General features: G+C 33.0%; 2 protein-coding genes across 2 annotated transcripts; both read left to right on the top strand.

Annotated features, from left to right (window-relative positions):
- Window positions 1-12,289: 12,289 nt before the first annotated feature.
- On the top strand, window positions 12,290-15,753 carry LOC117911969 (aldehyde dehydrogenase family 3 member F1). The gene is made up of 10 exons (XM_034826367.1): window positions 12,290-12,647; window positions 13,374-13,442; window positions 13,611-13,707; window positions 13,804-14,010; window positions 14,105-14,229; window positions 14,335-14,439; window positions 14,570-14,742; window positions 14,875-14,965; window positions 15,057-15,206; window positions 15,310-15,753. Exons 1-10 carry the CDS (start codon window positions 12,414-12,416, stop codon window positions 15,544-15,546), a joined length of 1,488 nt encoding a protein of 495 aa, XP_034682258.1. The 5' UTR covers window positions 12,290-12,413; the 3' UTR covers window positions 15,547-15,753.
- Window positions 15,754-16,210: 457 nt separating this feature from the next.
- LOC117913018 lies at window positions 16,211-16,873 on the top strand. The gene has a single exon (XM_034827865.1). It carries the CDS (start codon window positions 16,278-16,280, stop codon window positions 16,710-16,712), a length of 435 nt encoding a protein of 144 aa, XP_034683756.1. The 5' UTR covers window positions 16,211-16,277; the 3' UTR covers window positions 16,713-16,873.
- Window positions 16,874-17,892: the final 1,019 nt, after the last annotated feature.

Genomic DNA, 17,892 nt, shown 5'->3' with positions numbered 1-17,892 from the left:
TCAGGTCGGATTTGAATAAAAGGTGCTTGGCTCTCAATCTCAATTTGTGGCTCATACTGAATGGATGTAACGCTAGAATCATGCCTATACTTCATGTTTAACTTATTGTTAATTAGTTTTCTCCAAGCTCTAGCAATGTGGCCTCGTCGCATGCTGTGAATTCACGTCCCTGGTCAGTGCATGAGTATGTAGGTGAAGATAGAAGGTATAGGATGGAAATAGGTTTAGGTTTAATTACCTGGAAGCGTCAAAATCGAGGCAGTGATGGAGAGGTTTCGAAGATATTAACGTTGTTGCTTTGCATAGGTTAAGTCCCATCTCATCCCTGACCCCTCTCTCTCACTTGGTTCAATGCGAGGTGCTTCTGACATCTCATTATGACCCCCGTTTCAAACGCCGCCTTGGTTTTAGCTCACGGCCTTACAGCGGCACAATGATGCATGCAGCGCCATTGCTTTTACACTCCGTTACCTCAATCCTTGATATTCATCATTGAGGGTCGCTTTAAAAAGAAGAAAGATTCGTAAGTGGGTTACTCCAATTGGACTAATTCCTACAAGCATCTTGTGGCTGGTTATCAGTTATCACGGACACCAATCCAGGAATTAGGGGGACATCCACTGGTTCTTGGGTTTGAAACTTAGCAACCGCACACTGGGTGATGAGATGCCTCCTGGTCGTGGATTGAAAATATAAATTAATTTAAACAGTCATGATTTTGATAGGCGGGCCATCTCTCTTTGGAGTGAGAAATCTTATTTTTGAGCTGAGCAGTCAGACATGAATGACTTGCTCCATTTCCTTTGTTAATGTTTAAATGGTTACATTGGAAACACTCATTTTATCCGCGTAATATTGTCCCTTTTGAATCCAACAAGTCCTGTCCGTAAGATTTTTGAATAATTCATTCATTTACAATAAGTCTATATTACAATTATCTCCCGTACAAACATAATATTTTAATTATATTTATAAGATTGTAATGTCGATTAAAGAGGGACCTTTATGAGGCTAAAAGTCCGTTTGACAGTAATTCTAATAAAAATGTTTTTCTTAAAAGTGTTTTCTTCTGTGGTGTTTCATTGGAAGACACTTTTTTGAAAATCAGAAAAAAATGATTTTTAAGTGTTTTTTGATAATATATTGTATAAGTATAAAAACACTTATGATATTAATAAATTACCAAAAAGGACATATATATATACATTTATTTATATTGTTAAAAAAACTAAAAATAATTTTTTTTTATGATTTAAATAAATTTTTTACAAGAAGAATTAGATTAATAAATAAATATCAATCATGATATAACAAATTATTTGATTATATATTAGTTTAAAATTAATAATTTTTTTATCACTATAATAAAATTTTAAAAAATATTTATAAAAAACATCTAAATCAATAAAAAAAAAAGAACATTGAATAAAATATAATTTTCAAAATAAAACAATGTATGATTTCCTATTAATTTCTATAAAAAAAAATTTCTAATTAAAAGTAAATAAGAAGACATGTTTTCATAGCAAAAAAAGGGGGAACATATCTTATAGAAATAATGAACCTAAAAAAAAAATTAAATGACTAAGATGAAATATAAAAAAAGAATAAAGGAACTACACATTAATAAAATGAAAAACAATACCAAATTTTATAAGAAGTTTACCACCAAAGCTCATCTAATAGTCACAATTTTTAGAGAAAGAAATAATAAAAAGTATCAAAAAATGGCATAATGACTTTTCAATTAAACAATATTAGGTAACAAAAATATGTTTCCATATAAGAACAAGAAACAACTCCAACCCTTAAACACGTTTATGTTTAAGCCATGCAATCTGATCAATTGGGTCTTCTAATGCAACAAACATCTCTCTATTTTCCTTGACAACCATGATATCTGTGGCTTTCATATATAACTCAAAGTCATTCTTCACTTCAGGCATGCCACGTATGATTGTCATCACGTCAACAATGCTACAACATGACTTATCTCCTCTAGATGAGATCGAAGACCTATTCTCCACAACACTACAAATGCGCTCTAACTGGACAGCCATAAGCTCAGATTTGGTTTCATCTATTTTCCTGTTTCTTCTTCCTTCATTCTTTTTTTTCTATAGAAGGTTGAGTAGTAGCTTCAAAATTATGGGAGGTAGTATCAAGTGACGGATTGCAACTACAATCATCTTGGCCTTCTATTATATTATCTTCGTGTTCCCCCACCTTAGATGAATCATCAACATCTTGTCCTACAAAGCCTTGTGATGGTGCCCAAACTCCTTCACCAGTAGCAACAATATCTTTGAAAAGTAGGTCTAATTGCTCAACATTTTTCAAGCCTTTTGTTTTAAACTTTATTGCTTTAGGATTCTCCTGCAAGAGTATTTAATTTATCATATTTCATAACCAATATATAAATTAATCAAATAAATTTAATGAATAAACAAAACACACCTTCAATTTCTTATCCCACCATTCATTGCTTGCATTGATGGTTTGTCTCATAGGATCCCACCCAAGCCCAGTCTCTCTCCCAATCAAGGTATTCCAAAGTTGCCAATCCTTTTTAAGAGAATTCCATTTATTCTTAAGTTGCCTATATTGATAGTTTCTTCCAGTCAAATTGTTGAAGGCTTTTATCACATTTTTCCATCCCAACTTGCTAAAGTGACTATTTGGTCTATCTCCGGCCAGAGTCTCAGCCACACAAACTTTGATAAAAGCATCCATTGTAATATCATCCCAATAAGTCTTGCTTTGTTTTTCACTTTCTTAACCTCTTGGTTGTTGTAATGGTTGAACTATATTGCTAGACATCCTCTATTTAATATATATATTAATTAGAGAAATAATAATTTTCAAACAAAAAATCACACAATTAAAATGAAGAATAAAGAAAGAATTAAGGAACAAAACATCAAGAATATATGGTTATCTAGTGTAAACAATGCTTGATATGAGTAAATTTTTTAAGTGTAAACTCGATATTGAGTATCATATAGGCAGATTTTGTAAAGCATAATAAACAAATAAGAAAAAGAACAATGATGTTATCTGAATTTTTCAAACCAAACCATAAGAACAATGATGACGTGAAAGCCTGAGTAGAATTTGGTATTTCAGTTGATAGCTTTTTATCTCTGGGAAATTTAACTCATTAAGAAAAACTTTATTTTCCACATCAAGCACATAAGTCAATTGTCCAACCATCAATTTAGCCAACAATGAATACATTTGTTGACTCACAGTTCAAGACAAGAAACTCATTGCAGTTTGTCAACTCTTTAAAAAAATGCTTCATTTTATCAATTCAAGCATTAAAAATACTTCAAGATTTGTCAATAAATTTAAGAATGGCTAAAACTGGAACATGAGTTTGAACCAACTTAATGTAGCAAGGTTGATATCTCTAAATTCAAAGAACTGTCATGAAAGAGTATGCTAGCTAGCTTCACATTCCTCTTCAAAGAAAGAACATATGAAGAAGCTGAAGAAACAACAGGTGTATCATAACAAAACAGTTCCAATGATGGCGACTATCTCTATTGAATCCAAAAGAAAACTTGATTTGCATGTTATAGAAATATTTCAAAACAGAACCATTTATCCATTCATAGGACAGTTTCTGAAGAAGTTTTATCATCTTAGAACAGATACCTATGAAAATTTGCCCTATTATGTAAGTGACAAAGTAATCCAGAATGCACATTCTAGATGCAACATACATGCAAAACAAATCAGCCTAGAAAAAAAGTGAATAGGTTGCTGAAAGATTAAAGCACTGGAAAATATGAAAAACCCATTAAATAAAACACATCAGAGTTGAATATCGAAAGTAACAGAAGCAATATGGATGTTATCTGAATTTTTCAAATTTTTTATATGGTGTGTACTACAGCTAAAATAAATCCCAAATATATACTACTCATTATATGGTGTGTCAATCTCAGATAACACAAGGCCCCCTCTTTTACACTCAATCTCAAATACCTAAATAATAGTTACACAATCATGTTCATGTCAAAAATACAAAGCAGGGCCCTATATTTTCCAGGAATATGGAAAGAGAATCTGTAACTGTAAGGAAAAAGAGTGATTTTGGAAATAAAGATGAAATTTGGTGATAAAACCAGGGCAATCTCTTTGGGGTTTCTTATTTCAACACCACACATTTCAGAGGCAAAGATCCAACTCAAAAGAAAATCAAAACCGAAAGGGGAAAAATCTAGTATTTTCTTGAATTTTGATGAGAAAATTTAACAAGGACAGGGTAATCTTCCATTGCTGGTATGGATTCACCAAACTGTCACTTCTGTATGTATATATCAGACCCATCTCTCTACTTCAACACCTTATACAGAATGTTTTTGTAAGCTTTTCTCAGTAGTTAACCTTTTTGACAGTTATGTTTTCTAGTCTTTTCAAGACATCCAAACACTTAAACCAGCCATAACCAACAACGGACAGAAAACCCAAAAACCAAAAGAGAAAAAAAAAATTCAAACTTCCAACAACAAACACACTACTGGATTAACATTACCGGGCATGATCAACCCACATGGTTTAGAGCTCGAATTCTCTAGTTCTAGGCTAATACATTTTTTCAGGATTGCATATGCACTACATCCACTTGGGAACAAGATTGACTTGGCTAATTTCAAGACTCGTCATCTTTGAATTGAAAATTGACCAAGAAATTATTTCAGACCTTATTTTAGCCCAATGAACTAGTGGCGCTAGTTTAAGCAAGGTGATGGCAGCAGAGACATGTGGTTTACAGATATGTGAACCAAAAACCCTAAATAGAGCAATTCCATATGTGAACCAGAATAGAGAATGAGAGTTTTAGAGAGAGAAATGTTGGGAAATGAGACTCGACTGTTGTATTGATTTACCATTTCATTTTCTCATACTTTCCTCCTAACCAAACAATCCTAAAACTCAAACCCTAACTAACATTTCAAGACAATCAGACATTAAAAACAAGGAAAAGAAAAACAAGAAAAGAACAAAGGGTTACATTCGATCAAATCAATGACGTCGAACTAAAGTGTAGCGTCTTTCCTATTGTGTAGTCTCAGGTGGAGAGTGATGGAGGAGAACAAAGGAGAGAGGTATGAGTGAAAGGGAAAGTGAGGTATCGGGAATCACTTGGGGGCATTTTTGGAATATTTTAAAATTTTGAAGTGTTTTTAAAAAAAAACACCTATCAAGTGATTCTCTAAAAATCACTTTAAGTGTTTTTCCAGATTTTCAGAAGTGTTTTTTAAAATTTACCAAACACCTTATTTTCATTCCAAAAACACTTAAAAATGTTTTTAAGGGTAGAAACACTTTTGAAAATCACTGCCAAACGGGCTCTAAATAAACCTTCATATCAAATTTGATGATCAGTTCTGATACTACTTTGTCACACCCTAAGACCCACTCTAAAAACATGATGGTCACTTCACACTTCAAACTTCAAACTTAGAAACTTAAAGTGTAAATGACTCAAATAAAACGTTATTAGTTATCAAATTTATGTTTAGAGTGAGTGAGTGTTTGGTAAAACAATTCAATAACTTAAAGTGATTTAATAACTGAATTTAAGTCATTAAGTAAATTAAATATATTTGGTAAAATGATTTAATAATATAACTTAAAATAAAAAATAATTTTAAGTAATAAATAAAAATAATTAACTTATTCTTAAGTTTGTATTTTCATTTTACTTTTTTAACATCATTTACCTTAGTTACCTCTATGATCTCCTTTGTGACTCTAAGACCTTCACTGTTACTCAACTTCATTTGCTCTAATTATAATTTATGAGGATAAATATATTAATTTGATGATTTAAAATCAATTTTATGATACAACCTTAATATTTAAAGTAAGAATTAAGTAATAAGTTTTAAGTTAACAACTTAATTATAATTTAACTTGAATTCAACTTAAGTCAATAAGTAATAAGTATTAAGTTTTACCAAACACTCCTTAAGTAAAACATGTTATATTTCTTAAAACTCAACTTTAAAAAATCAACACATCAACCATTTTTTTATTATCCAAACAACTTCAAACTCAAATAATTTAGAGTCATCAATTTCTAGGATTTAAACAATATGTCAGAATAAAAGTTTAAACCCAAAAAATTGTAATAAAGAATAAATCTCATCCTAATCATTACTTCTCATGTGAACTAAGAGTAATCGAGAAATATTTAATAAAAGGGAATCAATTCAAAGTTAAATAAGGAATATTGATACAATTTCATAAATGAAAATTTTCAAATATAATTTTAAAAAATAATAAAAATAATAAGGAGAACCCTAGAACGATATGACTTGCAGCCATTTGCGGGAGAGAAGAAAAATATAATAAATCCTTTGTTGGAGAGATGGAGAAGAAAGAATATTAAATGAATGAAATCTCTACCAAACTCTAATCAAATGAATAGGTTTGTGTGAAATACAAGCTCACGCTCTAGAAAGAATTTATTATAGACGTGAGGATAGGCATAAATAGATTAAGAACTAGTTCTTCAACTGAAATTGAACAATATGGTTTTCACATGCATAGAAGAAAAGATAAAGGAAGACCACTCTAATGGTAGAAGGGCTTAGCGATTAGAAAAGAAGAGGAAGATGATGATGATGTTATTTACATTTTGTATAAAAAATATGTTAGATTATTTTAATTGTATATCATAATTACATTTTGTATGAAAAATATGTTAGATTATTTTAATATGATGTTAATAATATGTTATTTACATTTTGTATAAAAAAAATATGTTAGATTATTTTAATTGTATATTATAATTACATTTTGTATGAAAAATATGTTAGATTGTTTTAATTGTATATCACATAAAAGTATGAAGATATTATATTTTTTGTTTGACTCTAATTTGTTTGGCCCCCAACAATTAAGGTATTATTGTTGACCTTTACATTTCTCAGTAGAAAATAAAATTGCATTGAACCCTAAACTCTAGGGTTTTGTTCAACCATTTATAAATGTCTACCTAATTGGACAGCATTTGTTATTTGATAGTTAAAAATATTTGGAAATGATTTTGAGAAAACAAAGGCTATGCTTAGTTAAGAAAAACACCCAAAAGGGGGGGGGGGGTGAATTGGGTGTTTAAAAATCTTTTCAATCACAACAAATTTAAACAAATTATAAGCAAAGTAAAGAAATAGAGTTTAGAGAAATCAAACTCGGGTTTATAGTGGTTCGGTACTTCCTTGCCTACGTCCACTCTCCTCAACCTCCTAACCGAGTGAGGGTTCCACTAACTTGAAGCTTCAACCAAGCTTCCAATCTTCTTACACTTGGATTCCGGCTCCAATGGGCTCCTACACAACCTCTTCAAGATTCAACCCTCTTGAAGGCTTTAACACTCGGATTGTTACAAGATAAAATCATTCAACCTAGCTTAAAGATGGCTCAAATACAAGACAAGGTTAGGATGACAAACAAGAGTGCACTAAAGGATATGCAAGTAGTGATTTAATGCACAATGAAATAAATGAGAGCTTTTTGATCAAGAATAGGTAGGTAGGCTTTGAATGCAATTGTTCTCTTGTCAATAAATGAAGTGAAGCTCTCAATTTATAGGTTTCTAAGCTCGGGAGTCAAAATCAGCAAAAGGCAACCTCGTCCGGTCGAGCTGGGGGTCGACCGGTTCACTAGCCGTTGGAGCATTTAATGCATGACAGGTTACCATTGCCTCAACCGAACCTCAAACGGTCCTCAACCGGACCTCGACCAGTAAAGGAATCACCTCGACCGGGAAGAGAAGGCTACTGGGAGAGAGAGAAGGTTTTTGACCTTCCTCGACCGGTACTCGACCGAACGACCACAATCGGTAGACCGGTTCCTCAATCGGTTGACCGGTTGGCCATAGCCTCAACCGGTTGAGCCTTTTTGGCCCCGAAAAACCTATTTTTTTATTTCTTTCTTTTCTAACACTTAGGCAAGGTCTTTAGGTAAATTATTAAGCCAATTTTGAAACATTTTGCCTAAGGTAAATTAGTTAAAAACTCGGGTTTTAATGAAGTTGACGTTTTACAGAATAAACCGAGTTTTCTAAGATGCATGAAAACGTATGAAAATCCTAAGTGCACTCATGCATTCATGTTACATTAGTTTCCTATGATTTCAAGTCTTCCAAGCGTCTCGATCTTGTATCCATTTGGTCATTTGATGAATTTTCGAGTTTATACCTGAGATTCTTAAACATTAAACCAATTAGTTACTTAACCATGGTTTGTTATCATCAAAACCCGATTAGGAGAACCCTTGGGCTAACAGATTTAATTTTGATTAGATATGAAATTGTTATTGACATAAATAATATTGATTACAAATGTGGAATGTCTTAACATGTTCAAAGTTCAATCATTTTTATGAAAATAATTATAATTTGTTTCTCCTATTTGCAATCTTATGTGAAAATTTTGATCCATAAAACTATATTAATATTCTTTATTAAGCTTTGAGCTAATTCTTTTTTGTTGAATATTTTTCAAGTACTCTTTGTTTATGTGAGGAGTAATGGTCAGAACAAAATTTATTCTCTACTAGGATTTTTGGGTTTAGACTCTGAGTTTGATACATTATTTAAATGTTAAAAATTGATGACTATTTTAATTGTTTGAGTATGAAGTTGTTTGGATAATCGCAAAGTGGTTCATGTATAATTTTTTTAAGTTGAGTTTTGAGGAATGTAAGATGTTTTACATACTCTGAACAAGAATTTGGTTGCACTTTTAGTCTTTGTGATTGAGGTGTGAAATGACCATCATACCCTTAGAGTAGATCTTGGGGCATGACATAGATAACATGATTTTACATTCCATCCATTATGGTTCATGAAATCAATATAGAGAATTCTCATTCCATATATTTTTTCCTTTTAGCTCATCTTAGGAGCAACAATTTCTAAGAGTGTCTTCCTATACAACTTCCACTTTGCATCCTTACTAACAAATGTAGTAGCTCTATCTAATACAGACTTTGTGCCTTAAAAAAAAAAAAAGGAAAGTGTTGATGTGAGTGATTTAATTGATTGAGGTATGAAATGACTATCATGCCCTTAGAGTAGGTCTTGGGGCATGACATAGATAATATATGATTTTACATTCCATCCATTATGGTTCATGAAATCAATATAGAGAATTGTCATTCCATATTTTTTTTCCTTTTAGCTCATCTTAGGAGCAACAATTTCTAAGAGTGTCTTTGTATACAACTTCCACCTTTGCAACCTTATTGACAAATGTAGTAGCTCTATCTAACACCAAACTTTGTGCCTCGGAAAATGTTGATGTAAGTGATTTCATTGATTGAGGTATGAAATGACCATCATGCCCTTAGAGTAGGTCTTGGGGCATGACATAGATAATATGATTTTATATTCCATCCATTATGGTTCATGAAATCAATATAGAGAATTCTCATTCCATATTTTCTCCTTTTAGCTCATCTTAGGAGCAACAATTTCTAAGAGTGTCTTCCTGTATAGCTTCAACTTTGCAACGTTACTAACAAATATAGTAGCTTTGTCTAACATCGAACTTTGTGTCTCCTAAAAGCAAAGGGAAGTGTTGATGTGAGTGCTTTCATTGATTTCTCTTGGACATCGAGTTAATTAGCACTTTATTTGTAAAAAGAAGGAAGAGATGTGAGTACTTTAGACCTTTCTTTGATATTAAGTTAGCATTCTCCCTAAAGCACATATGCTATCGATCAAAGTATCAAGAAAGTGAAGGGGATGAATTGAGGACTTCAAATAAGGAGTTTTCATCCATGTCAACTTCAAAGGACGAAGAACATGATTTGTCTAACTTTCAATGTTTTAAAAATACCTTCTTTTTGTTATCCAACATAGACATAAGCTTCTCATCTTTGTCAATTCGTCTATGAACCATCCATGTGTTGGCTAATTAAAGATGAAATTTTCTTCACCTCTCAATAGTTTTATTAAGATTCTAATTATACTAACTTAAGGTAATTACCCTAAACAAAGAAAGTGGGATGAATAGGATAATGGTCAATTTTTACAAATTTGACAATTACATAGATCGAATACAAATAATAATATAAACAATAATATGATTAAAATCAATATAGGAGTAATGAGAAATAAATAAAGAGAGCAAGAAAAAGATAAATACAAACTCAAGATTTACTAAAGAGCACTACGTAAATCAGATTATGTAAACTTATATATAAGTTTTGCACTATGTAAACTTTAATTAAGGCTTCAAGAGATCTAATAAATATAACATGAGAGCATTGTATTAGAGACGTGAAAAAAAAGTGCACGTGTTAAAGATATAAAACTCGAGAAAATAGGTGTATTTGATAAAATAAAACCATGGGTTGTTTATAGTTAAAAAACCATCTGTGATTTTTTTTACACCCAATGTTTTTAGGTCATTTTTGCACATCATATCTTCCATCAAAGTGTGTGATAGAAATTTAATTTTAAGGACAATTGTTGAGTCCATCTATTGACCTGCCTCTAAGTAGATTAGAGTAGTTTAATATGAAGACAGAGTTCTTTTAAGACCAAATATATAAATTCTAGTTGTTAGATCACATTTAGTCGCACCAACAGAAAAAATCGCCATAAGATCATCCAACTATCTAAATCAATGATTTTTCGCTATATTTTACTAAATTAAACGTGAGCTACCAATTTTTATGGTCCGATCAATTTGAAAATGAATTAAATGCGGCAGGGAAAACTAATTCTCCACCACTCGCCTATTTCATCAAGGTCTCTGTCTGTCATTTGACTTATTTTTCAGGGAGAGGCATTATTGATTTATTGCAATGCTGACACAAACACGTCTTACCGCTTAAGTAGGCCCAAATTGCAATTAAAGGAACCCAAAATCTACATCGCCAGCAGCCAACTGCCCTCGTTAAGTGTCCAGGTTAAAAGCCAATTCCCCCAACAACTTCAATGGTGACTGGTGACTTGTACAGGGTTTGGATATGTGGTGCAAGTTGTATGTGGTACGTCCACCTTGCTTACTTGGGTTTCGTGCATTGCTTGTATAAGTCATGAGTTGTCTTCCTACCATGACTAAAATGAGGTTCATGACAATACCACAGCAACCTACAATTAATGCTTTGTTTTGTTTTTATTTTGTTTTTGTTTCTGTTTTTCCTTTCTTTTCCCGGAAAATGAGATTGACGAGAAAAACACAGCAACCTACGGTTAAATAAGATTTTTATGGGATAAATTTGAGACGTATAAGCATTTTCTAATTGATAGAGAATCGTTTCTTACTTCTTGTTTTAGTACTTATGATGAAGATATAAAAATATTTAGTGAAACTAAAAATAATTTCAATATTTTTAAAATTTAATTAAATAAATATTTATTTTATGCATGACATTTGAGCAAAAACAAAGGTGTTTCAAATTAACCGAAAGTATTTCACATCTTATTGATATATTTAAACATTCTTAAAAGTTACATTTAACAAAAGAAGAAGAAAAAAATCTTAAAAATAAAGTTTAAATATGAAAGTTGAAGAGAGCATTCAAGTAACCACGATGAGGACGACAACCAAGCATTAGTGTTCAATAATTACATAAACCATCTATGTAAAAAAGAATTTAAAAATGATCATGTTAATAGAACATGACTTCATTCCAAAACCTAGAAAATATTTTTCAATTACATATTTAGAGTGTGTTTGATATGAAGTATTTTTAGTTTTTTTAACATATAAAATTTTTTATCTTTTAAATACTAAAAAAAATAGAAATATTTTCTAAAATCATTATGAAATACGTTCTAAATCAATGAAACATATTACGTAGAAAGTTGTTTATCTATATATAAGGGAAGATTCTAGAAGGCAGACTATCACAGTGTACTAACAAAAGTGTTTTACAAAAATGTTTCGACAAAAGTTTTTAAATTAAATTTTTTTTTTTGGAAAACATTTTTCTATTAAGTCTTTTAAAAGTTTTTTTTCTTATTATTATTAAATTAAAATGTTTCTAGAAAAGTTTCTAAGAGGACACTATTTTCGATTTGGCTTCTAAAATTGAGCACTCTGATATTTCGCCTTGATCTGTTTGATGGTTAGAAAGGTGAAAACGATTAGGCAAATGAACATATCGTCACCGAATTAGTTGTTGGAGCAAGTTGTGACGATATGTAACCTTAGGAAAGGTCAGTTCAGTTACACTTCACACCCACCCTCACAGGGCTCATTACAAAAGCAGGTTCGTCACCACACCCACCATTAATTACTGGGCAGAGGGCGTGGGATGGACGTCAAAGTTTTCAAATTGGAAGGGAGGAAGATGTTGGGTGGTGGCATTTAATGCCCTTATCCAACAGATGAGACACGGCCAACCTAATTCCCAAGCCTAGTATTCATATATTTATGAAGATGACGGGAAGCGGTGTGAATGGAATGATCGGCATGGAAGGGGGTAGGGTGGAGGAGAGCATAGGGGAGCTGAGACGAACCTTCAGAAGCGGAAAAACCCGAAGCGCTGCTTGGAGAAAAGCCCAGCTTAAAGCACTTCTCCAGCTGCTCCGCGACAATGAAAATAAGATCTTCGAAGCGCTTAAACAAGATCTTGGAAAGCATCCTGTGGAATCTTACAGAGATGAGGTAATTTTTTTTTTCCTAATTATTATATCAGATTAATTAACGCTCTTAATATATAATAATCTTACCGGTCCTGTTACATGCATGGTACACTTACTGGTCCCTTTTAATGCACACCTTTCTCCTTCAGTGAAATTACAGTGAAAGCAAGATGGTAAAGTTTGCTGTTACAGTACCGAAAGTACTTTTTTCGATAGTTACTGGCACCATCAAGCGGTGCCTCCCACACAAATTTGGGTTCGGATCCCCTATGTCTTGGAACTTGAATTCCATTTGTTTGTATTTTTTTGTCTTAATTTGATTTGTTTGTGCCTTTATTCAGTGGGTTTTGTAGAGCCTAGTTTTGTTTGATCCGATTTATAGTCGAAAGTTGTACTTCTCTTATAATAGTAATATCCCTACAATTTTATGGACGTAGGTAAATTGTCGAACCACGTGTAATTATTTTTTCTTATTTTTTCTTTGGCACGTTTTTCTCAATTTTTTTCTGTTTCTCATAAGTTGGGAATTTGACTTAATTCCCTTCAAGAGTTCCATTCATTTGTATCCTTTGGACTTGATCTTATTGGTTTGTTTCCATAACCAGCCATGTCGATTTCATAATATATATTTAATGATTGAGGAGATGGAAGTTGGATAATATTTTCGAAGTAGTGATTCTAGATTTGTTATTAGTACATTGCTAAATCATCTCAGCACTTGACTTATGCTTGATTCACACTGCTGTAGCTTGGGGTTGTGGAAAAATCTGTCAAGTATTCTTTGAGCCATGTGGATGAATGGATGGCCCCCAAAAAGGTATGTGATAATTTCTTTCTGCAACGTCTTGAGGATTGATTTTGGCCAAGTCTTAAATTGGAATGCACTCAACCTTTCTTGTACATATATAGGGATGCCAAGATATAGACTATGGAAATGTTAGACTGCCTGATTTCCTGAAATTAATCTGTATTGCATTGTGGGCAGAGCTCATTGCCCTTGATTTTCTTCCCAGCAAAAGGACAAGTGCTGCCCGAACCACTTGGCCTGGTTCTCATATTCTCGTCTTGGAACTTCCCCATCTGTGAGTCCACTCATTTCTTCACCTTATATATACTTCTGCCTGGTGTATACAATTGGGGAGATACAACCCTCTGAGTTAACTCTCTGCTTGGGACAGCAATGTCATTGGACCCTGTGATAGGAGCAATATCTGCAGGGAACTCCGTGGTTTTAAAACCTTCTGAGCAAGCCCCAGCATGCTCTTCCTTTCTAGCAAATACCATCCCTCTTTACCTGGACAGCAAAGCATTTAAAGTCATTGAAGGCGGAGCAGAAATCAGCCAACAATTACTGCAGCAAAAATGGGACAAGATTTTCTTTACTGGTATCATTTTTTTGTCTATTACCATTCAAATATCCAATTAAGCTAGAGTCTAATTACCATGACATTCTTGCCTTTGGTGGGGCTGCATCTTCAGGGAGTCCATCAGTGGCACGCATTGTCATGTCAGCTGCTGTGAAGCATTTAACGCCTGTTACTATAGAGCTGGGTGGGAAATGCCCTACCATCTTTGATTACCTTTCCAGCCCTTCAGATACAGAGGTTACTAATTCGACTTATATCACTACTGGAAATATGGCAGTAAAGAAAGAGAGAGATCAGTAGTACTTACTTTTTTCCTTTGTTTTTGTTCATGTGATGGTCCAGGTCGCTGTTAAGAGGGTAGTTGGAGGAAAATGGGGGCCGTGCAATGGGCAAGCCTGCATAGGGGTCGATTATGTGCTTGTGGAAGAAAAGTTTGCCTCTCATCTGGTAATTAGTTAACGTTACCATTCACTTCCAACTTTTATGTTCACATGCCTCTCTTAATTTAGTGTGGCAGCGATTAGTTGGGATGGCTTCAATGTTCAATTTATGTTCACTGGTTTTTCTTCTGTCTCAGATTGAAATGCTGAAGAAGACCATCAAGAAATTCTATGGTGAAAACCCCAAACAATTGAAGGACATCTCCAGAATTGTCAATAAGCACCATTTTCAGAGATTGCGCAATCTTCTTAAAGATCCTCTTGTGGCGGCTTCCATAGTTCATGGCGGCTTAATAGATGAAGAGAAATTGTAACCACTCTTTTTATGGTTTTTGATAATGAATTGGCAAAGTGGGTGCACTTTGCCTTGTGATATATCCATTGTTGCTCAATTTTTGTTTGTAAACCTCCTCTGTTGTTCTGTTCTTCTCTCTTTTTGCAGATTCATCGAGCCTACGATCTTGTTAGATCCTCCGCTTGATGCCGAGATCATGACAGAAGAAATCTTTGGCCCACTGCTTCCAATAATCACAGTGAGAAACCCACTATACTCTCCTTTGGTCTTAGGAAGTTTTAGTAAGGCCATTGTTCTCTTAAGAAGAGGATGTATCACTGTTTGTGCAGCTGAAAAACATAGAAGAAAGCATTGAATTCATAAACTCAAGGCCCAAACCCCTAGCCCTCTATGCCTTCACCAATGATGAAGCATTCAAGAGACGGATTCTATCAGAAACATCTTCAGGAAGTGTGACTTTTAATGATATCATGATTCAGGTACTGTACAGCATGCCTTTCTTCTCTGTAAATTACTTGCAAAGAAATCCAAAAAACAAAAACAAAAATCTAAATTCATTCAATTGTATGATTGCATTTGCAGTTTATTTGCGACACGTTGCCCTTTGGAGGTGTGGGACAGAGCGGGTTTGGGAGGTATCATGGGAAATACTCATTTGACACTTTCAGCCATGAAAAGGCAGTTCTGCGGAGAAGTTTTTTCCTTGAACTTGAGCCCAGGTTTCCTCCATGGAATGATTTCAAGCTAAAATTCATCAGATTGGCTTACAGCTTTGACTACCTTGGACTAATACTACTCTTGTTGGGGCTAAAGAGATAGGAGTGAGATGGAGAAAGCTTTAGCCCCAAATAGCAAACACCAGTGCCTTCCAGTTGTATTCCTGTATTCACTGTCTACTTTTATACCCCAAATCATGGCATTGCTTATAAGTTTTACTATGTTACAAATTTGAAAAATGTTCTCTATAGCCTTTGGGGCCCAATTAGAAATTGCAATAAATTATGTTGTCTTTCCTGATGGTTTAAATTTAGAAATTATCTTGTTTTTTTTTTTTTTTCATGTTTTTAGAAATTATGGATCTATTTAGGAATTGTTTTTAAGAATGATCTATTGTCTAGAACAAAAAGTAAAGTTTGATAACCAAAGATTATTTTCTATTTTTTATTTTTAAAAACAAAAAACAAGGTGTTTGAAAAAAATATGTTTTAGTTGTTTTTTTGTTATTTTTATTTGTTTTTTTGAGATTTTTTTCTAAAAATCATTATATAAATACTTAAAATGATTAAAAATAAAAATATTAAAAACAGATTAAAAATATTTTAAGTTTTTAAATAAACTTTTATTTTACAAATATCAAATAACAATTTTTATACTTCAATTGTTTTATTTTAGCACTATTTTGGTTATTTGACGTGTATTTAAAATAAAAAATAAAAAATAAAAAATGAGAAATTTTACAAATTGTACAGCCAGAACTGTAGTGAACATTACGCGTGATTTATTATTTGACGGCATTTGTGTACTTCACAATTGAATTGGGCCTACGGTGGATGGAAACGGCCCTCCCTCATCATCCTCAACTTCTTCGTCGCCGCCCTGGAGTCCACATTTCCACGCTACCAAATCCACAATTCCAGAATATCCGAAACGATGTCGTATTGTCCATGAGAGATCTGCCCCTCTCGCTAATCTCTGCCCGGAGATTCTTCGCTCATCGTTTTCGAGATCCGAAAGCCTCGTGTATCAGAATCCCAGCCCTAATGGCGGACGAGTTATCCAAGAACCAACCACTGGAATCCATGGAGAATAGCAACAAGAAAGGGGAGCAACAACCGGAGAAATCGCCGCCGCCGCCTCTGCCGGAGAAGCCGTTGCCGGGTGATTGTTGCGGCAGCGGATGCGTCCGGTGCGTGTGGGACGTGTATTACGAGGAGCTAGAAGCTTACGACGAATATTACAGGAATGAATCCAAGCCCAAATCTTAACCCTCTTAATACTGCTTTCTTCAACAAACTCCAATTACAGATGCGTATTTCTTCATCAGAAATTCTTTTGATGTATAAGGAACCGTTCAATTGATTATCTTAGGATTTATGTCAATCAGATTTGTTGGGAAATGTCGTTGGGAATCTATTCTTGTTCAATATCTACCGTCTTTCTACTCTTTATTCGTCGAAAGAATAGGGTTGAATCGAATTAGAAAGAAAGGGCAAACCTAAGCAAAATGGGATTATGCCAAGAAAAGTAACGCCTTCATCAAACTAAAAGTCTAAATCTATTAATGGCAGGCACTCGGTGTTTTCTTTTTCTTCTTTTTTTTTTTTTTTCTTTTTATTTAAACAAATATCAATTTTTTATTTTTTAATTAGATTGACAAAGATATCTCTTCTAAAGTCTTTGTATTAACGTAGAATAAGAAATCAATGTTTGCTTTCTAAGTATTTGGAGATACTAAAGTGTAGAAAAAGAATCAATGGATTTTTCTCAATAGTACGGTAATTTAAAAAAATTATGTTTAAATTACTGTAGTAGAAAAAGTTATTACAAATATACGGTAGTTTTTGCCACCTAGTAAAGAGGATTTGCCACTTAGGAGAGAGGAGAGAGGTTCAGCGAATAATTTTTTTTTTAAACCAAAATCACCTTTAAGGGAAATCGTCTTTTCAAAAGACGAGTTCCATGAAAAAAAATAGTATTTAAAAAAATTCCCGAATACAAAGGAACTCGTCTCTTCAAGAGACGAGTTCCATGAAAAAATATATATATAAAAAAAAAAAAATTCCACAAGGGAAATTCAAGAGACGAGTTTCCCATGGGAAATTTTTTTTTTTTTAAATATATTTTTTTTAAAAAAAATCCCAAATTAAAAAAAAAACAATTCCACAAGGAGAACTCGTCTCTTCAAGAGACGAGTTTCCCATTGGGAAAAATTAAAAAAAAAAAAAAATTCCTAAATTAAAAAAAAAAAAAAAAAAAAACAATTCCACAAGGGGAACTCGTATCTTCAAGAGACGAGTTCCCCATGGGAAATTTTTTTTTTTTTTAAATATTTTAAAAAAATTCCTAAATTAAAAAAAAATAAAAAAATAAAATCCCACAAGGGGAACTCGTCTCTTCAAGAGACGAGTTCCCCATGGGAAATTCTTTTTTTTTTTTAATATTTTT

Source organism: Vitis riparia, chromosome 4 (genome assembly GCF_004353265.1).
Source record: "Vitis riparia cultivar Riparia Gloire de Montpellier isolate 1030 chromosome 4, EGFV_Vit.rip_1.0, whole genome shotgun sequence".
Taxonomy (NCBI): domain Eukaryota; kingdom Viridiplantae; phylum Streptophyta; class Magnoliopsida; order Vitales; family Vitaceae; genus Vitis; species Vitis riparia.
Note: the sequence above shows the minus strand (reverse complement) of the source record. Positions and strands in the feature narration are given on the sequence as shown.

What these genes read in the sequence shown, in the direction of transcription:
- LOC117911969 (XM_034826367.1), top strand. Translation starts at nt 12,414, where the DNA reads ATGAAGATGACGGGAAGCGGTGTGAATGGAATGATCGGCATGGAAGGG. An exon ending in GGACAAGATTTTCTTTACTG is followed by an intron (nt 14,011 to 14,104) that starts GTATCATTTTTT and finishes CTGCATCTTCAG; the next exon opens with GGAGTCCATCAGTGGCACGC. An exon ending in CCAGCCCTTCAGATACAGAG is followed by an intron (nt 14,230 to 14,334) that starts GTTACTAATTCG and finishes GTGATGGTCCAG; the next exon opens with GTCGCTGTTAAGAGGGTAGT.
- LOC117913018 (XM_034827865.1), top strand. Translation starts at nt 16,278, where the DNA reads ATGGAAACGGCCCTCCCTCATCATCCTCAACTTCTTCGTCGCCGCCCT.